Below are 21,579 nucleotides of genomic sequence, written 5' to 3' on the forward strand. Positions count from 1 at the left end.
CGGCGGCGACGAGTTTTCGGAGCACAATGCATCCCGCGATGAAATATATTTGACCGGTTACAATACTCGCAATCTAGGGAAGAGGGAGGGAATCGAACACAATGCGGGCCATTCAATTTCCCCCCAATTACATGAGTTAACTTCGGCTATGGAAAAGTTGGAGCGTTCATGCATACGTACGAATTTCGCGCGTAATTCCTGTGTTCCAGTTACGGTTCATTGTTCATCGAAGGAATGATTAAATTTCTTTCTGGCGGCGGCTCGTAACTCCGTCGATCTCGCTCGCGAGCCATCGTAACCAGAAATAATCGCGTTCGATCGCAACAGCCGGGGAAGCGAAGTTTCGATAGTTTCGAGGAATATTAATTCGAGCCGGATAAAGGGTCCGTCGCGTGTTCGACGTACCGAAAATCGGCGCACGATCGGCAACTTTCGAGCACTGTTATCGTCCGGGAAGTCACGCGAGGTCTATTCCCGACGATCGAACCGGAGCGACGCGACGAGGGAAAAGGAAACGAAAAGTCGCTGGCACGCTGGAAACGCTGATGTCGGCTCGTCAAGGGGAATCGGGGTCACGGTTTTCAGCGGCCGTGGATCGAGCTCGGTCTCGCGTTTACGTTTCCCGTATATATTACGTACGTATGCGGCCACGCGTGCCACGGGGAACGGATTACACGACTTTCGCGGTGAAACGAGACCGCGTGTGCCGAGAGCAACCCGTCCGACCAGCCGTCCGCCCGCCTCGCGCATTTTTCTCCCGCACATTGCGACCGGCTGCGATCGATTATGTCGCCGGAGTACCAATAATAACGTTCGAGTCGGGTCACGCGGCACCACGTACACTTTTCCGACCACCTTTGAGTTCTGTCTTCGTGAGATCGATATTGCGCATAGGTCGACTCGCTGCCGCGGCTCTCCTATCGCTCGTCTTTCAATTTCCAATCGTGTCAGGCTTCGAATTTTCGCTCGCTGTTCAGCTTTTATTCTCTGTGCGAGAACACGTCGTGGTCGAATCTCCTATGAAACTATCGAAATCCTTATTCTCAGCTGTCTTTCTTCCCGTCGCTTCTTTTTTTGCCCGGTGAAAGTTGGATCCTCGGCTACTACGATTCAGCCTACAAGTTTGCGCTTGTGCAGCTCTTATTGCCCCGCGGTAGCAACGACAAAGTGTCTTCGTCTTGTTTACAGCGTACCGCGAGTTAATATTATTATTAGCATAAGTATCCGAACAGGCGAGCTTCAGCTCGAACGTTTCCCGGTTCCACGTTCCGGGGCAGTATCGTAGATAGCCGGGTCGCAGATGTTCATCGTTTACCCAACTACGTAGCAATCGCGAGGCGATCGATCGCGATACCGCGCGAGACAGAGACACAGAGAGAGAGAGACAAAGAGACAGAGAAGCGCAGGCGAGCCTGCAGCAACGTTGCATGCGTGACACCGGTGTATCGGATCCCCCGATCATCGAAACTTCTGTAATTAATGAAAGTTGCCCGCCGCGGATATCCCGGTTTTGTCAGAATTTCGACCGCGACCGCTTTTGTTGCGAGTTCCTGCGCGCCATCGATACACCGTATCCTGTCGCGACAGCTTCGATCGCTCGAAAGGACCCGAAACGACCCGAAACTTTCAAAATGCCGGCAGTTTCGCTTTACAGGCGTCGCTCGATCGTTTCGCGTTCGAGTCGAATGCTGTTTCAAAATAATCATTCAACGATATCTAAGAATAACAGTAATAGCAATAACAACGGTCCAATAAGCGCAATTGCGAAAGAAATCGTGGAACGAGAGGTTAATTGTCGCCGCGAGCCAGCGATTACCGAACGATGAAAATAATTGCCACCTATAATTCAGCGTTCCCGACGATTCGGCTCATTTAAATAATCCACAGCAGCGTCCGCGCGGCACAGAGCCACACACGCTTGCCGGGCCGAACGGAAACGCAGCGACGGACTCCTGTGTTCCGTGCAAACACGGAAAATCTCGTTATCCGCTTTAATCCCCCGCTCCGAACTCGATTTCCGACACGTATTCGATCAGAGCGGCCCGGAGGTAACCGGAGGAGTCTTTTCGACTTCCTCGGATCCCCTTTTCCGGCATCCGCGCGCGCGAAAGATCGAGCTCGGAGCCCTATCGGCGCCGCAACATATTGGAGAACATAGCCCGAAGGCTGTCGCGCGGGTTACATATGTACATCTGGGGCTATCGCCGATACAAAGGAGCGCATCTGGCCTGTGGCTGATAGGAGCCGAAGCGTTGGCATCTATACAGGGTGATCCATACAGCGGGTGGCCGGAATAATCCCCGAAGATCACGGTGAGAAAGGGGATCTCATCTCCGGGGCACCTAGCACAGGTGCAATCTTTTTATCCGGCGGCTCGATCTCGCCGGCCGATTTTTCTCCGTCGGTCCCGCAGCTATCGGACGGTCTTCCAACAACAGCTCGACCGAACTATACAAATTGACCGGCTCGGTCGGTGCCAGACGTCGATGGGCAGAGCTCCGGGCTATCGCGGCACCGATTGCGTGCCGTTGTTGTCGTTTCGTGGTCACGTTCCTATAGTAACCGCGGCCCATTGTTCAATAAACGCTGAATTATGAGTCAGTCCCCGCGGCCGGTAGCCGGCGTCGTTGTTGCAACCCTCGTCACGGCCGTCTCCCCGACGAGACGATGATTAACTCTTTCCCCCGGCCCGAAACAAACTCCGCCGGCGTACGCGCGTCAGGTGCGCTGCCTCTCGAGTTCCTTCGTGTTCTACGGCAGGCTCGGATGCCCGAGTAAATAACCATACGAGAACCGCCTCGATAATCATTTATTACGACGAGTATCCGTACGCCACGACCGAAGCCAGCCTCGCTACGAATCCGCGTGGAATCGACCGAAACGACCGCTGATTTCCCGACAGCGGCTAATCGGCTAAGCCGGGTAGCGAGTTCGATGTTTATTTTTACGGCGAATCGCGGGCTATTTCGAACGCGGCGAATCGATCGCGCGCGATCCATTTCCATTGAAAAGTTCGCGTCGAGTGGGCGGCCGGGGCGCGTCCTTTGTTCGGCCGCGAAAGACGCCGGGAAATCGGGACTCCGTTTCGAGGAGTTGAAATAAAAGGGCCCGGGTTAGGTTGGGGGCGACGAATTTTTTTCTCCTCCGAGCACCGCCCCGGCATGTATTTAAATATCAAACGCCGCCCCGGGAATATAGGTCGAGGGAATATCCCGCGCCCCCATTGTCCCGGCGCATTGTCGGCCGCTCAAGAATCAGGCATTCGCGAAGACCCATCACGGGAACGGATCAAGTCGGAGACAATGGCGCGACGTATGCGCTCGACTGCTACGGTAATTGAATTTTTGATCCCGGAAACCGGAGGATCTCTTTGCTCCCGCGGCTCGAGGATCGCTTTCACCGGGAGAACCATCCCCCGACAAGCGTCGCGCGACGATTACGACGAAACTTTACCGTCTCGTCTCCGTTACACGCTCGTTCGCTCGGTTATGAACCTTTGTCCGTTGTAACCGTGTCCTGGATTAACCTTGCACTCGCAGCTTGGCTAATGGGGACTAATTTTCGAATGATCATCGACGCGTCGGGGTGGACGCCGCGTAGATGTCGCTGCGTTGCAGTATGACAAACGGGCTTGTTCGCCCGCAAACTCTGAATAGACAATATTATTAATAGGTTCAACGGTTACAGTGTCGAGGACTGTTCGATGGAATTGTTTTCGTTGGCTCGAAGACCCTCGACGAACAAGGGGCGTCCCTGTTCGCTCCCGGTGCAGAGCGTCGCGACGTTTCACGAGCCGCCGTCACGGAATCCCCCGAAACTCGTTCTCGGATTCACTTTCTTGCCCGTTCCCGTTTCCCTAACGGCGTCACGAGATCGTAAAGCTCTCGCCAGTGTTACGAGGTCTCGGAGCTGGCCGGCCGGCGTCACCGGAAGAACGGACGAAGCAAACGCGCAGCCACAATATCATCCTACCGCTCGTTTAATTTTCACGGTGCGACGAACCTGTGCAGACAGCTCTTCATCGAATTCTATGCCGGTTCCTTCTTTCCCTCGCCAGCGGAATCGTCCCGACCGCGTTTCGCGCTACGGCTCGTTCTCCAGAAGACACTGTTCTTCCCCTCGTAACGCTTGCCGCGAGTAACGAGCATTCAACGAACGCGAACAGTTTCCAGCGGAGAAAACCGAGACGTCGATTCCTTGGAGCGTTGTGTCGCGCCTCGAGCGATTAAAAACAACGGCGACACCGCGAGCAACGACGTCCACGGGAAATATAAATCTCTCGCTCCAGATACGGAGCGGAGACGCGGGTCGAGAGCGTCGTTCGGCGAAAACTTCACTAATTACCGGCCAAACTTCCTTCCGGGCCAGTCCGCTTCCTCGGCAAACGTAGAATCTCGATGAAACGTGGACTCGCGTTTGACGGGAACTCTTGCCGTTCACGCGCACGCGTACCTCCTCTCGATATTCCGGTTCCGTGCAGAATCGCGGAGATTTAATTTGCCGCGGGACAATGGAACGTTTCCGAATATCATCGGTTCCGTGACGCTGATCGATCCCAGAGATGGATATCCCCGGGAAGCTTCGCGGACGGCAACGCGGGTCGGGCGGACTCGTCTCTGGGTCCGCACGATCGCAATTATCTTAATGATTTCAGCCGGTTTAATTAACCGACTGGTCCGGATCGCGCGGCAGATTTCGGAATTACGGGGCTCGCGTCGGGACGCCGGTCGGTCGGCCTGCGCTATCTTCCCAGCCGCATCTCGCAGCCGAGTTTCTCGTCTCCGGCCGCCCGCGTTTCCCGCGGCCTAGAAATTCCCCTTAATGAAACCATTTAGCGACGCGCGCGCTGCAGCCGCGTTAAAGGGGACACTCGATCGCGGCCGGATCAACGCGAGAGCACGCGCCGGCTGCTTTCACCCCTGCACCCGATCGAAAGAGGCGAAGAGGAGAACGTGCCGCAGGTAATTGCCGGCGATCGCTCGAGAACATCCCGAGCGAACGCCGCGTTTTTGCGGGCGCAACTTTCCTCGAATCCCGTAGAATAGCTTTCTCTCTCCGCTGTCGAACACCTTTTTCTTCTCCCCCCAACGGAATCGCCTCGCAGCCGGCTGAAAAATACTCGATTCGTGAAATTCGTTTCCCCAGCTGTCGGGTCGCGCGCGCGGCTCGTACCTCGCGTCCCAGGCAAAAAGTTAAAGAACCTTCGCGAAGTCCGCCTTCATCCACTTCTGCCACATTTTCCTGGGGCGCGGTTTAATAACGGCGCTCGTTGCCCGTTGGAATTTTCACGCCGGCTCACACCTTTCTTCTACTTCGCCCGTTCCATTTCGCCCTCGGTTTGTTTCGCTTCCGGTTCGCCTAATCTTCGCGTCGCCGCGGCGGCAACGGACGCGCGGAGTCGCCGCGTCATCGGCGGTATGTTTACCAGAAAATCTCGAGTTCGTTAATTAATCGCGGAGTAAAAACGCTTTCGTTATCGTTGCACGTTACACGCTCGACTCGTCGCTTTCTCCGACTTCGCTCTCCGCGATTCGAAGTTAACTTATGCAACGAGGCATCGCTCCGCGAAAAAGTCGACGGCCTCGCGTCGACTTCCAGTCGAATTTCGCGCTCGCTTCCCTTCGTCGAGGGATATCCGTGGCTCGGAGGGGATCTGGATCGGCGATCGCCGCGAGGAACCTTGAATCGGAGGTGCACGCGCGCTCGCCTCCACCCGGCCGAACCGTGTGCGTGCGTGCGCGCACGCCTCGATTGACGTGGGAAGATGGAGGCGCGTAATTGCCCGAGCGAGAACGATTCGGGTTTCCTTCCCGCGGTGAATTCCGCGCGTGGAAATGCGATCGTTTCGTTTAGAAAGCGAACGCCCGTCCGCGAATAACCGGGCGTGCGCGCGCGAGCGCGTGTACACCGTGGCGATCGTTTTCACCGAAACAGAATTCGGTGGCTGCCGGCGTGACGCGGCGCGAGAACTTTCCAGCCAGCGCGAAAATTGGGTCGTGTCTCGAAATTCCCGCGAGCTGATTAACGAAACTTGCCGCGAGCGTAAAGCGTTTACGTTCCCTTTAAACGGCGCGCTCTTCGGGGAAAAAACTTCGAATTAAATTGCTGTGAACTTTGCCGACGTGTTTTCCCCAATTTCCCGAATTTCCCCGCGAACGATAGACGCTCGCGAGCTTTCCGGGCGAAAATCTCGATTCCCCGGTGCTTCCTCGGCGATTCGGAATGGCAGGTTTCGACGCCGACGTCATCCTCCGTCGAGCAAACGGCTCCTTGTTTACTCGAGCGACTCGTTTCTCGAAATCGGCGCTCGGGTTATCCGTGGCGTAACGGCTCGCTTCTCCGCGGCCGTTTCGCCGGTAACCCGATAGTCGACGATAGCCAGCTTGTCCCCGCATCGGAACGGGAGCGTTTCTGCCTGCCGAGGAATCGCCGGCGACGAAACAAACTCGAAATATCGCCGGGCCGGTTAACGCGGCCCGCGCGGTTCGCTTATTAACCAGACCGCCGTTACTTTCGACAGAAATGGCTCCTTACGTAACACGGCCAAGCAAACGAGCACTTACAGGCGACTCGACCGAGCGCTTCTAAAATCGTTGGGGAACAACGCCAGGCGAACCCGGATGAAAATAAAGGAAACCACCGCGGGAAAAGCGCGAAACGAGAGAGGACCGGTCAACCGGTCGTGCGATTTCCGATAATAATTCTCGACGTGAAAGCAGCCGTCGCGAAACTGTGCTCGTCTTCCGGTGCTCCCATCGATCCCCTCGGTGCCGCGATCGATGGAGGATTCCCCGTCAGCCCACGAGCGAAACACCTATGCAAATAACTCGATACGCAGCTCGGCCGACATTTGCGCGCGATTCATTATCCGGACAGGCCAGCTGGCATAACCTGTCCCCGCTTATCTGTCCGCGTAACTGGGTCAGGGGAAAAAGAAAATTCGCGCGGACTCGCTCCGGCCGGAACGCGAACTTCGCAACGCGAGCGCGTGCACCGGGAAAATTGATTTTCTTCGTGGACGCATCGGCCGATAATCGTACAAACAGATTCGCCCGCGGCGCGTCCGGCGAAATCGAGGAACCGGCTCCGCGAAACGGTCGTCGTTGAGCAAAAAACGGTTGATCGGGCCGCGCTAAAAACGCCGCTGTAGGCGGCCGTTGTCCCCGAACTTACCCGGCTCTGAAAATCGTGCTCGATTCGCCGTGAAACTCGCTCGCGTCCCCGTCCTCCCGTCGCGCCGCGCCTCCGGCGACTGCCTTTTCTCGTGTTTTCATTATTCTCTCGCGCGTGTATCGACGCGTTCACGTTCGGGGGACCGTTGTCCGCGCCACAGGTCACGCGGAAATTGTGTGAAATCCGGACGCGAGCAAATCATTACTTTTCGACCGTTGAATCGGCTTTCGGGAAGCGCTCGACGGTAAACGGTCGCCGAGCGCGATAAGCCGATCCGCTTTCGATAAACCGGCACCGCGTTAACGCATTGTCGGTCGCTCGTTTTTCGCGTGGTAACGATTTCGAAGTGAAACTCTCGTAAACCGTAGCGGAGACACACAGAGAGAGCGAGAGGGTGGACAAGAACGATGCGTTCGATCGATTCGTACGGTTGCGGACTTTCATTTCCTGCGGCCGCCGCTCTTTCCGGCTGCCCCGAAGGTGACGGATGCTTCGGCGAGAGACGGTCGCGTTAAAACCGGAAGCCCGGTAATTGGAGAGGACTAACGCGCTCGCGCGGCCTCGAAAGCGTCGTTGAAACTCACGGAGTTGCTGCAATCGCCGCGACAATGCGAAGAACGCTCGCACAGTTAACGAACCTCTGTACCGGCGTGGCGTCAGCCTCTTCTCTCCCACGAAGTTGCCGCGGCATTCATTGTCGATTAAATTAACCGTGGCCGGGCGGGGGTGGCCGAGGGGCTCGAGGGCCGCGTCGCGACCGTTCCGGAGCTTCCTAGGGCCGATCGGCTCGTCTCCGTGGCTTCCGTTGCCGCCCTTTGTCACGCCGGATGGCTACGGTAGCTCCCTCGCGAACGCTTCCCTTCGAGCGTCGTCGTTTCCTGAACGAGATTAGGGGCGGCGGCCAATTTCGAATATGAAATTAAGCGGGCCAAGTCCCGCTCGCGATCCTCGAGCAGCCGGCTGCAGCCAGCGACGATCGGAAATGAGATACTACGCTCCTTTATTCCGTGGGCGACAATATGGCCGACGGAACTGCTTGACGCGTTGCCGAAACGCGATCGAGTCGCGCAGAATTTTGATTTTCGGAGTGAAAATCGTTCGGTGTAACGGGGACACTTAGCGACACGCTGGTAATCGGCAATTTTCGTCGCGCGAACGGTTGAATTTTCGGGCTTCGACCGCAGGCGGCCGTGCTGCGCGGCGGTTCGTTATGCGGGTCAGCCCGTCTGGCCGACGGGAGTCGAATTCGAGACGCGTGCGTCGAATTATCAGGGAATTACGAGGACGGGGTCGAAGAATCGGCGCGCTGCGCTCATTAGCATGGCGGCGCTTCCGTTTCTATCCGTGTCAAGGCGGACGCAAGGACGGCGTTTCGAAGTGGACGCCACGGCGATGGAACTTCCTCGGGAACGATACGGTATCGGACGCACTCGCCGGGATTACGCCATAGGAAAGCGACGAAGGCCACGCGCGTAATTAACTGTAGCATGCACGGAATAATCCTCGCGCCCCTCCCCGTCGCTCTCCAGCAAGTTTTTCCTTGCGCGGTGCGCCGCTAAGTACGAGCAAGTAGATCCCTGGTCCGTTTCGCACTTACTTTTCTTATCGGCGTTTTTACCCGGCCATCCTCTCGCTCTTTTACGGCGGGAAAGAAAGTTTCGCAGGTCCCCGATAATCGAGCCGCGGGCAATGCTTCCTCCGATTAGCCGCAAGAAACGAGCGGAGTATAAAAATATCGTAAAGCCTCGTTAATCCCGGGCAACCTGTAAGAAACTCGAGCGTGGACGTTCCACCGGCCGCGAGGATGCCGCGCGAAACGGCCGGGAGCTTCCTCCGATGGAATTATTCGCCGAGGGTAACGTTAGAATCGCTCCGCTAAACAGTCCATTAGCGAATCGCTCAATCGAACAATCCCATGCACGCTCGTCTATTTATCGGCGCGTCGTTTTAAACAAGCGCGAACCAATCTTCTCGATCGAATTCCCATCTCCGAAGGGATGGAACTTCCGCAGAGGTCTAATTGTCCCGCGGACGGACCGATCGACGAGGAACGCCGGCTCGCGTTCAGCCTCGAACAATCTCGTGTAATCTACAGAGTCGCGGCGCGCGTTCCCGGCTGATCGGCCGTATCGAACGACGGTGGTCGCGCGAATCGCAAACCGAATTACGCGCGGCACCGTGCCGCTACAAAGGATCCAGCCATAGTTTCGGTGTCGTACGGATCGTAATATGGATCCAGCGGCCGGTAATTCGCCGGTGGTACGCAGCATCCTAATCCGTTTACCATCAGCCCTCCCCTAACACGGTTAAATCGGTCCGCCTCGCGGCGAAACCGTGTTTTGTAAGAGCATTAGCAAGCCACGAATCCATCGCCGCCGCGGATCCTTCGTCCTGCACGAGGACTATCGGGAATGAACCGTGCCGCGAGCACACCGTGGCCCCACTGTCGCGATTTTTGCGCTTTGTCGCATCGAGGCCGCGCCGTGCGAGGGTCGCCGGCGATTCGGGTGGTTCCGGTGTCCACGCAGGACGCATCCCCGTCGAAAGTTGTCGTCGGGTAGGTGTTAGGCGCGAAGGGGGAGTGCGCGCGGCTCTCGAGCCGGCCGAGCAGGGTCGAGAGGACGCGAGCGGATCCGAACACGGCCGAGAGGAGAGCGGCGAGCGCGACTCGACGCGGACCCACGCAGCAGTTCGTCGACGAGCGCGGCACCGTTTGCCACACGGACTTGTCTCTCTCTCCGGCGCTTTCCTCTCTTTCTCTCTCCCCGTCGATCGTCTCCGTCAGCGCTCGACTCTCCTGCGAGTCCTACGACTCGCCCTCGTGTGACAGCTGTTCCGCCGCCGGCTCCGATGATCATCCGCGAGGCGATCCACGGGATCCGAGGCAACTGCGCTCTGCAATGGTTCACAGTAAGCGAATCGTCACGATTTTGCGCCGACGGGCTCCGAGTTCCGCGGTTTCCTTTCGCTCGGCACTTGGGAACATTCGGTTTTACGACCGAGGGGGTCAGACGGGAACCGGGTTTCCTAAAAGCTCGACTATCGATACCGCGAGAATCGGCCGCGCGTTAGCTTCGATGTTCACTTTCGTCGGATAGTTTCGCAGCTTTCTCCATGGTGCTTCTCATTCGCAAAGGTCTCGACGTCGCGGATCAGTCGCAGGTCAGACGTTCTCCGGAAGATTCGCCGCGGAAACCAGCCGTTCCGCGTCGAGACGGTCGGTCCGCGCCTCGCGAACACTTGTTACTTCGTCGGAGTCGGGAACCTCGAAGCCTCGAATCGTAGGGCGACGGGGGCCGCGATATAATTGGACGACGCGAAAAGCGCTGGGACGGCTCGCGAGGGGGTGAATTACGGTAAACAATTCTATAGACCGGCTCTCGGTACGGTCATGGCCACTCGGCACCGCGCGAGCTCTCTCCTTTTGCATCGTATTGCCTCCCCGCGCCGAACGAGCCGCGGTCTGACGTTTTTTCCACCGCCGGGAAAAAAGTGTCTAATTGAACCGACCGGGGGTCCGCTGTAAAATTTATTTGTCCACCGAACGGGAAAAGCAACTTTCTCGTCGATAACCGTGGAATCTAAATGAAACCGTCGCCCCCGGGCGGATGGAATATTCATCGGGAAACGAATATCTTTGTTACCGAGTCGAGCACGAATCCATAATCGTTTCTGCGCTCGTCCTTTGGCATAGTTCCGTGTAACGTTCACCGAAAACTGCGCCTCTCTTCATACATAATCAAAAGTCCGCGGAAACTCCATTTCATTCCCCCCGTGTACATTCTACTTGATTCACCGTGTTTAATACACTCCCGAATAATTACTTTCAACTATCGCGTTAACAAGTTCCATGAAAACCTCCAGCGTTACCACCGCCGGCGCTGTTCCGCGTCGATGGTGCGGCTGGATAGAGCGCGGCGAACTTCCGCCAGTAAATCCGTCGCGTCGTCGGGGGCTGACATTTAATTCCAGGGTTTTTACGATTCCCCGGCTTCGTTTCGGGGTCGATCAGGAAAGCCTTTTAGCCCGCGCGATAATAAAGGGAGCCACGATAGCGCGCGCGTCCAGGGAACCTTTAATAGATGAGCTACGAGCCTCGGACAGGAACGTTAGGCGGTTCCTCGCCGGAATCAAGGTTAGAAGGGCGGCCGGGGTGAAGAGCGACGACGCCGTCGGGCCGCCCGGCCGTTATTTAGATTCCGACGCCTAACGCCGTTCGAGTCGTTCCTCGATTCGTCGCGGCGTTCCCACGTTCCTCTCCGCGCCTACGTGCGCGTACGTTCCCGAGGAATTTTCCTAATCTTCCAGCTTTCCCCGGCACCGATACGATCGCGTTTTATGGTCCCCCGAAAACGGGGGACCGGGGCCCGATTAATCTCGAGTTTCGAATCCGAAACGACGGAAGAAACCTTAACCCTCCGCGTCGATATCCGCTCGAACGAGTTTCGGTGGAATTATTCACGGTATCCCGACTGCGTCGCACGAAACTGCGGCTTCGTCGTTTAACGGACGATCCCGAACGACTCGTCGAAACGTCGTATCGAAGTGTCATCGAGTTGCGTGACGTGGCTGCGAGCTTTGGGGTGGAAACGAGAGAACGCTTCGGACTGGGAAGTTTTCACGCCGGCAGGGTCGTCGTTTTCCGTGTTTTCACCGACTGACCCTGTTCGCCTGGGAAATCCGTGAACGTTGTCCGACACCCCGATCTCACGGTGCCATTGTTCGAGAGCCGCGGTTTCGACCAAATCTAGAAACGAGCCGGCAGCTAGGTCGCTCTAGAAAGCTTCACCAGTTTATCGCTCGTTTTTCCGGCGAACTTTTCTCCCGCGGAACGGTTCCCATCTTTGATACGGTGCGTCTCCCTTTGATCCGAATCTCCGCTGACGGACACAGCCATTTAGTAATTGCTCCATATTCCCCGGGAGTATTTAGACCGGCCAGAGAATCCCCGGACTTCCCGGAGGCTTCCTCTCTTTGACTCTTCAATCTCTTAAGGCGCGCATCGCCTTTCCCCGAAGCAATTACCCGGATACAAGGCGCGATTTCCATTTTTTCTTTCGCGCACCTTTCCGGGAGATGAATTCATGAAATTCGCATACGCCGCGGAGCTTCCCGAGGAGCGTATTTTCGCGCGGCGCGCGATGAAAGTGTCTCCGGGAATGGGGAAAACGCTCGTGCGCGCGCGTACGTGCACTGCGTCTCATTAAACATTCAAATCTCCGCTCGAGCGATCGCCACGGCCGCGGGTGATCCGCGCACGGAACCGTTCTGCTCGCGCGATCGGGCATCGACGCGAGAATCCAGCGTCTCGAACTTGGAGCAACCCGCGAGGAGAGATTCTCGACTGCCGTCGGAAACGGGTGATAACTTTCCCAAGTTCCGGCCCCCATCGGCACATTGTATCGCGGAACTTTAATGGAACGCCGGAATCGGACCAATGGGTATCGTTCTCTCGAGTGTGGAATCGAATTCGCCATAAAACACTGCAACCCCGCCTCTTTTCTCCGACTGGTGGTCGTTTAACGCGTCGACTGCCATGGCGGTCGCCGACAAGCCGCGCGTAACACGAAGAATTTTATTATTAGAATCTGACATTTTACGGAGTACACGAAGCGCTCGGAGTTCCGATAGCAGCGAACGCGATAAGGCTTTCCCTTGGTTCCCGGGGCAGTCTCGTCCAGGCGATTACGTTTCGACCCGAACGGAAAGGTGACCGCGACGCTCCGTCCCGAGCCGAGCGTCGAGAGTGCATTGAAATTCAAGGCAACAAGTGCTCCGGCCGCGAGAGTTCCGTCGATGGTTGCCGGCGGGCCGCGATACCGCCGGACCGGAAGGACGAGGAAGAGATTTCTTTGAATCCGCCCCCGCCGGCTCGAGAAGGGCGGATATCGCGGACTTTGATCGCGCTCGCGCCGTGAAACCTCAGCGCCACTCGCGTTTTCGATTCCACGAGTCGAGAGCGAGAGAAATCGACGAACCCGCGAGCGGAAAAACCCCGGGGATAGCTCAGAAAACACCGGACCCTTTTTTTCCTTTTGATTCGTCGCTCAACTTTCCGCCTCGCGGCGTAATTGTTCGCCGCGCCGTTTCAGTAATTACGCGCCGCGGCTGGAGACTGGAGAACAATTATCTGCTAGTCGAATATTCCGCGATTGAACGTCTTCCTGTCGCGAATTAACTTCCTTACCTTCTTCTCGAATGGTATCCGTTACTCTCGCGAAGTGGACTTTAGCGGAGCTGGTTTAGCTTGGAGCGCATTAAACGGATCGATGTGCGAATCGAGAACCAACCGAGTCTCCGCTTCTCAGTCGAGGCGACATTGTTTAAGCGAGACCGACAACGTACCGGCAATTCCAAGTCGTTCAGAGGATCCAACGTTCGACAGTTGAAGAGAGACGTAAGCGCGTCGCGATGGTACACTCGGAGCGAACTGTTCGGAACGCTGATTCCGTTCGAAAGTTGCACGATAGGCGACGATGTCCGTTTAATGAATTCCCGATCCACCGGCTGGATACCGCTCGTTTCGAGCCCTCTCTTCCATAAACGATCGAGCAGTGCCCGTTGCGCGAAAACGCGGCGCTTCCTCGCCTCTCCCGTCCGCCGTGATTTCAATGAGGTGCAATTACCACCGAGATAATTAACGGGGCAATTACGAAGTCTTTCCAGACGCTGCGCATTCCCTTGGCTCCCCCCTGGCCGCGCGGTTTTACCGGCAACCTTTCCGATTCGAAACTCGGCTGTCGCTCGGCGTATACTTCGCGGCGCGATTACAGGTTGTTATTTAGGGCTGAAAGAGGGGTGGTTCCGACGCGTGGGAAACTGAACGCGGGCAGGGTCGGCCGGTGAAACGGTCTGGGGCCAGATGCGTCGGAGCGATCGCGTAAAAATCGACCCGCCAGGTGCAGCCCTGGGATTCCTGCGACTGCGAGATACCGGCTCGATTTTCTCTCTTCCCGTCGCTTTTGTTCGACTCGCTGAACTTATCAGCGAGTGGTCCGCATTAAAACGCAGGGAATTCGACGCGGAAACGCGCAGTTTTCGGGAGCGGCGAACGAAATATTGCGCGTCCGTTGCCGATTGTCGCGCTCGAGCGTGGACGGAGTTTTTCTTTGTTTTTGGTAATCTCCGGCGAGCTCGGCTACAAAAGGAATCACAGGGGATAAAATCGCGCCGCTCCGGGAACCGTCGTCCCCGGGGATTTCGCGGTGCTCCATTACAGGGAATTCGGCCGCGAAGGGTGGTGACAGTGGTAGCGGGTTTATTCGAGGATTTTCAGCCGCGAATTTAACATCGTAACGCCCCGGCGACCGACAAACATTTCACCCGCGATGGTGGGGGACGCAGTTGGCCACGACGGGGGGCTGCTTTTACCCGCGTTTTATCTGTCTATTGTCCCGTCCGTTCGCAGATAACCGCGCGCGCGCGCACGCACGCACGCATCTGCTCGCGCCGAGTAAATAGGCGAGAACGCGCGAGCGCGGCTGCGAGCGCGGCTGCGAGCGCGGCTGCGAGCGCGACGCCGGTGCCGCAGGCCTCGTCGACAGCGGCAACAATAACCGGCGGATTTATCGAGCCGTGAATTCATAAGCCGCGTTCAAGCCGTTGCGGATAAAAACCTGTTGAGTTCCATTGAATTCCGCGCGGAGATCCTCCCCGACATTGTTCCCGGTGTGTTCCGAACGCGAGCCGAATATCGTTGCGCAGCGCCGCCATTGTGTTGCCGCTTCCGGCGACCCGGAAGTTGATGGGAACACCCGCCGAAACGGGATCGGGCAGTCTCCTTTTTTCCGGGCTCGAATTTTTCAGATTACATAACAGTCGGTCCCCGTAACCGAAATATTGCGGCTGCACTTTCGTCATGGAGAACAACGCGGCGCGTTGCCCCGAAACGGAACTTCGTTCGGCGAGAGTATTTTCGATCGAACATTCGAGTTTCCGTCGAAACGTCGATCGAATCCCCGAGCAAGATTTTACCTTCGTCTCGGAGCAAGGGAATCGTGAGCGACTTGAGGCTTACAGCTTTGACATCGTCATCGACTGCTCTTTAATCGAAATTGAAGTAAGGTATCGCATCCTCGGTTCGTCCTTTGGTCTCGATATTGGTTCGCAAATAACGAACAATAGAAATTAGCCTTCGGTGGAGGGGATCTTGGAAGTTTTCGAAACGCGAACTCGAAATGACGCGCGAGCGGTAATTATCCGAGGCATCTCGACTGCTCGCGTTCCAATTAACGCGAGGCGATCGGTTTCCAAAGAGTTCTGTCCTTCAGCGGGGAACAGAACTGGAGCGTCCTTTTACGCGCACCGTTTGCGCCTTAACGACCGTGTCCTCTTTCCGTCGCGGGCCGCCTTTGATCGAACGCGATATTTATTAGGGAGCACGAAGGAAACAGCGGCTCAGTGTCTCTGAAATTGTTCGCCGATCGAACGAGCTCGCGGCGTCTCGGAGGCCCGAGCTCGCGGAATCTCCTCCGAGTTTTCGGCTCCGTGAGTTCACCGCTGGCCCGGAAACAATGCACTCCGTTATGGTTATAAACATTATGCCCGCGCAACGGTATTCGTCGCGCTGTTAGCATCGCCCGCCGCGCAGCCGAACCGTGACGACGCGAAACTCGGTATCACCTTTATCCGCCGCTTCCTTTCCGCCGCGGAAGCCTTTTTCTCATAATTGTGTCGACGGCTAATTCCGCCCGGCGACAACTTTCTTAACTCGCTCGCGCACGCCATTACGCGAAAATGCGCCGGTTTAATCCGCTCGCGCTCCACGGTGCGCGCTTCTCGTTCCCTCCTCTTTCCTCCTGTTTTCGACCGTTCGAACGGCTGAGAAACTTGGCTCGCAACAATGAAATCTTATTAGATCCATTTGCTGGAAATCCCCAGCCTCGCGTGCTCGGAAAAACGTATAATCTCCGCGGGAACGCGCTAATTCTACCGAACGCTGGAAACTGTAACAACGCCGCGCCTCGGAGAACTTCGCCGCGCGTTCCGCGAGCAATTTTTCGCCGAACGCAACTTGTTGATGGACGTCGGCCAAGAGGTTTCGATTCCCGACTCCGTTTGAACGGCTTCGATAGGGGTCCCGATTGTTTTCGCCATCGGAAACGGCACTGGAACTTTCTATTTATCGGACGATGAGACTTTAGCTCTGACACGTATCGACGTTTCGCGCCAACAGCTCTTTCGCAAGCAAATTTCGACTTCGACGAGAACGAGCTTCGCTCTTCGCATCGATCTCTCCTCTCCATTCTCGGAAATTACCCCGGGAAAGCAGCCAATATCACAGCCGGCTGCCGTATAGTCTCCGGAATAGTTTGGTGAATAGTTTCCTCATCGCGGGGATCATCGACCGGTGTATTCAATTGGCGAGCGAGAGGACGGACGGAGGATCGTCAACGCGGTCCGTCAAAACTGACGCGGCTGTAGCGTCGACGGGACAGGAGAGGGCGAGTCCCGCTCGGCCGTAGGATTCTCTCCAATTTCCATAAATCGCCACGGCCTTCTGGCGTTCCTCGGCCTCTCTCCCTCTCCGCCTCTCTCGGGCACAGCCGCGCTGTCGGGAGAGCAATTTGCGTAACTGTCTCGAAAAGTTACGAGTCAGCTTGCACCCTGTCACCCTGTCCGAGCCGAGTCGGTCACCGACTCGCTCGCCTCGCCTCGCCTCGCCTCGCCTTGCCGCGTCCATTTGTCAACGGGCGGCCGCGCATCGACTGCCGTGCCGGCCGGCTAACTCTTTTCACGAGATTTCCGCGGACGATATTAGGCTCCCAAAAGTTGCCCGCCTCGGAGAACGATCCTCCAGCTGTCCGACCCGATGGGAATAGAATCAACTTGTACGGAGAAGCGCGGGATAGAATTCCACGAACAGTTCGATCGATCAAAGACGCGGGGGATTCGATTCCGTCGACTCCGCCCGTCTATTCTCCCGGCGGATTTTCAAACTTTTATCTCGCCGTCTTCTCTGCACTCGCGAGAGCTACTTCGTCATCGATACGTTGCGTTCCCTGTCGAATCAACGATTCTTCGCTTTGTGTCCCGCGGTAGAGTACTTCGACGTGGCTTCCGACAAATGATCGATACTCGCGTCGATTAAATTCAACTCGAAATCAGAGCCAACAGCCTGATTCGATTTTAGGAGTCGACATTGTTTTCCCCGACGAGTTTCTAGCGTTCCGCTTCCGCCGTTCGCGAAACGTCTACGAGCCGCACTGGGGCTAAACAGAAAATATAGCGAAACGTTCAGCGATCGAGCAAGACAAAGCGCTCGAGCGTGTTGCACGTGGAGCGACGGTTGTCTGGCAGGAGAAGAATACCAGCTCCGGATTTCAGTAACGGTATCCGCGATGTTCGCCGATGTAGACCTATAAACGGCTGCTCGTTAATCGGAGCTTCTGTACGGGATCGGTTTCAGCCGCCTCTCTCGTCCTCCCACGCGGAACACCGTTCTAGACCGTGGTCTACGCGTTCCCGTACGAATCGTTCCATCAACGTTCTCCATTCGTCTCGCTCCCCTCCTCTCCGGCGTGCATCGAATTCGCGGAGCCCCTCGGGGGGCAGGCAATCGAGAAACTAATCCGACGAGGGGTCATCGAAAAATTGGAGCGGCGTTTCGACTCTGTACCGCGAGCACGCGTGAAATGTTCGTCGAGAGTGTTTAGCCGAACGAAAAGCACTCGACCCCGGTAACCGAAAATCGCGGATTCGGTTCCCGAATCGGTCCGCCGGGGCCGCTTTGATCAGTTCCTGTTAGAGTACGCGTCTACAGCACTTCTCGCGTGTTTTATTATCCGCGGCCGCTGAATTGTAGAACATTTCGAGAGGGAACAGCTGCCAATCAGACTGAAATTCATGGTCCGCTTCCATGGCGACCTAAATTTTTGATGACCCGCGGTGGCTCTCGCGGCGCGCGCGCGAGATGCTACTGGCATCGGAGATTCGAATTTGCGTCAGTCACGGACAATCGAATTCTACGATACCGCCGCCAGGGGCGGACACGTATTTTCCGACGCGTATTTTACACGATCGGAATCCCGACCGCTGATTTTCCAAACGCGACACCACCGTCCCAACCGCGGACGGTCAATTCTCCATCCCCTGTCCGTCGATCTCTTTCGTTTCCATCATTAACCCTTCGGCTACGGTAGATTTTGACGCGTGCCGTGCGCGGTGTACGGCGGAAAGTCAATTGTTACCTACAACGAGAACTAGAACAATCGGAATACCGAATTGAATTAAATTAAACCAATTAAAGTCGCAACTGCTGAATTATAATTCACGTATGTTTGATGCAAACGAGCGTTGCTGCCATTATTGTCAATATTTTACGAGATAAATCGAAACGATACAGTTCCGTAGTTGCACGGCTCGTTATGAATCATCGACGAGCATCGCGACAGTCGACGCGCTAACGCGTCAAGCGATTTCCTCGGAGTTTCACCGGCATTCCAGGGGAAACTCTTCCGCGTTATCAATCGCTCGTAGTCGGTTAGTTGATCGAGGCTGAATGTTCCGACGAAGCCGTCATTGATCTCGCGGCGAGAGCTCGAGGGAGATGTCGGACAGCTTCGTTTCCTAAACGTCGCTGTCGAAGAAGGGTGGAAGAAAGACTCGGAAGGGACCGACAGCCGAGCTGAAACTCAATCCCGCTGGTGCCCGTATTGGTGGTTCTCCGCGCGCCGCGACACGACGGTTCATTATTTACCCAGGCGTCGATCGACGTCCCGTCTCCGAACAATCGGTCCTCGGTTCTCGATTATTACCGCGGAAAACGCGCGCTCGCTCCGCTTTGTATCCGGTCGGCGAGTCGCGCGGAATGCCAGCGAACGTTTCCCGCGAAAGAATATCGATCGCGTCGCGTTTTCTAACGAGCTGCAACCCTTTCACGCCCGAAGCCGCGCGCGTGTAGACGTTTCCGGAAAATTCGTGCGCGTACGGTTATCCATATTAATCGGCGCAGGAAAAATCTTTACGAAACGCGGCTCCCGCCTTTCAGTTTCCCGATGAAATCGATGAAATGGTAGCGGAAGCGAGCAGTGAAATACGAAACGCCAAACAACGGTCTTCTCGAATAAAGCTCGCGTCTCGCGAAGTCGAACAAGTGTCCTCCGCGACTTGTCTTTGACGTGCCTCGGAACGATCATCTCGTTACCGGAATTCTTTCTTACGCTTCAGCTTCAGCCACCCTTGAAAAACGCGACAAACGAACGAACGATGCGCGGAGGGACGAGATCTCGTAACGTCGCGTTACGTTTCTGTACACAGTTCCTTTGTCGCCGAAGAGACAGCGAGCGACGGAACGCCGATAAAAGCGGGGGGCTGCCGGGGAGGGATCGCTCGAACGTTTCCCGGCGAGGGGAAATAATTCGCCGCGCTCGATTCGCGGAGCGAAAGAGTCCGGTAATTTTGCGCCCGCCGTCTGTCAGGCGCAGCGACATTTACGCGACGAGTAAAGTGGAATACACGGTCGGCGGAAGGCGGGGATCGATAGTCGCGACCGGTCGAATTTCGCCCTCGAACGCGTCCGTCCTTTCGGGGAACCCCTCGGCGTTCCTCGCGTCGCGCGGGCACGTTCCCGGGGAACTTCGCGAGCGGGACCTTCGCCTTTCCCGCGCACGTAACGAAAAACGTCACGGTAATGGACAGCAAACGAAAAAATCGAACACACCGAGCTGCCGGAGTCTTCGCGACAAACTTTTCCACGGGAAGATACAGTGTGTTCGCGTGCAGGTGCGTGCTCGCCTTGCAGATGCGCGCCTCCTCGTCCCGACCGACACGTATCCGCTTTATTTTATTCCCGCTCGCAGGAATATGCGCCCGCCCCCGTGAAAAATGCGATTTCCAGGGTAACTCGTTCGGCTGTATCACGACGCGGACTCGTCTCGTGAACCTTCCACTCTTATTTCCGGCGAAGAAGACGGGAACGTATTACGAGGATTCCTCTTAAACGATATTAGACGGTCGCTCGAGTCGTCGAAGAGTCGAAAAGCGATGTCTCAAATAAACTGGAAGTGATTCTAGGACAAGCGATGTTCTTTTAATAGTCGAAATGTGGGATATCTCGGCGATAACGCACTGTCAGCGTTCCCTAACTGATGGTCCCTAGGTGGTTCCTCTTCGCTCTTTCCAAGCCTAACACTCACCAAATAATGGCATCCCGTCAGACGTTCTCCGTATCGCTGCTATCTCTATTTCTCGCTGACTCACTTCGCGGCAATTCATCTCCGGATTCCTCCGCCGTTTCTCCGGCTTCTATTCTTTATCGCGGTAACGGAGATAAGCTGCAAAGAGGAAATACATTTTGATAGGATCCCCGTCGAACGGTTGCATTTCTTCGTCTATTGTTCGCCGTCCGTTCGGGGATCGCAATACGGTACCGTCTACGGTGTACCCATTAAACTTCGGAACATAGCAACGTAAAGGGAATCGTTCGATCTGGCGCGGAAGCAACCCTCTTTCCCGCTGGAGACTAATCCGCTTTGATCGGCAATCTACCCTCTTCTCTTCCCCGAATTCATACATCACGATCGTAAACACGCGTGTTCGGGAAATAATTGCCTTCGGTATCGCCGTTGCTCTCAGCTCCGACCGAGGTTAATTCATTCATCGAGACTATAAACGAAGGAACATTAGGAATCGGTCGTTCGGGCCACCCTGCAGCTGCAGCGGTGACAGTCTCGCTTCGAGGCGAATGATCGACCGTAGCTTTCTCCTCGCGTCTACTCAGAGATGCAACGCGAGGAACCTTGAACCTGACGCGTCTGGTACCCGGCGAACCGTTCCCGATCGCGCCGCGGAAGATAAAAAGAGGCGGAGCAGCGGGCCACGTCGGACCGCGAAACCTCGATCGTTTTACACACAAAGGCTGCGTCGCCCCCGTGGCATTGTCCCGAGTCTCTCCACCTTCGGACGCGAGTCCTCTATTTTTTCCTGCGTCGCGTCTTCCCCGGGCACAATCGGTGACACTCTGAACTTCCCCTCGGTCCGGCCACCTCTGCGGACCGATTTTTCCTCTCCTCGAAGCGAGATTCGCTTCAACAATGGCCGCGTCGAGTGTTCCGTCCCATTTTTCCGTATTGTCCGGACGTTTCGACGTTTCAGCAAAGATAATAACGGTGATAATTCGTCTTGGAAGGCCTGTCATCCGCGGCGATACTCGTCGACGCTTCGCCGAGAGGTAAAGATCGAGAATCTTCCATCTTCTAGAAGTAACGACATTGTTCCTAAGAGATCTAGCCGCGAGACACGGCGACCGATAGAGAGATTCCATTCGGCGGAACCGCTTGTCCAGCTTTACTCGACTTCCATCGGAATCCCAGAAGATTCTGTCGACGAGAATCCGAAACCGAACGTCCGTCATACCGAGCGGGCTTCTCTGCGAAGCGGTTAATCGGTTTCTCTTGTATTACAAAG

At 56.1% G+C, this 21,579-nt stretch overlaps 1 protein-coding gene across 7 annotated transcripts in view; it reads left to right on the forward strand.

Moving 5' to 3' along the window:
• The window catches only part of LOC116433621 (uncharacterized), a 114,423-nt gene that overhangs the window by 54,156 nt on the left and 38,688 nt on the right, over positions 1-21,579 (forward strand). For 2 of the 7 annotated variants that reach the window (XM_031991884.2, XM_031991885.2), the window contains exon 1: positions 9,868-10,083. The exons of the other annotated variants lie outside the window; for them this stretch is intronic. Coding sequence is in view for 1 of the 2 variants with exons in the window: in XM_031991885.2 (XP_031847745.2) it covers positions 10,024-10,083 (60 nt within the window). In the remaining variant the exon portion in view is untranslated. Of the gene's footprint in view, positions 1-9,867; positions 10,084-21,579 lie in introns of those variants that run through there. 7 annotated transcript variants of the gene reach the window in all.

This window comes from Nomia melanderi, chromosome 12 (assembly GCF_051020985.1).
Source record: "Nomia melanderi isolate GNS246 chromosome 12, iyNomMela1, whole genome shotgun sequence".
In the NCBI taxonomy this organism is placed as follows: domain Eukaryota; kingdom Metazoa; phylum Arthropoda; class Insecta; order Hymenoptera; family Halictidae; genus Nomia; species Nomia melanderi.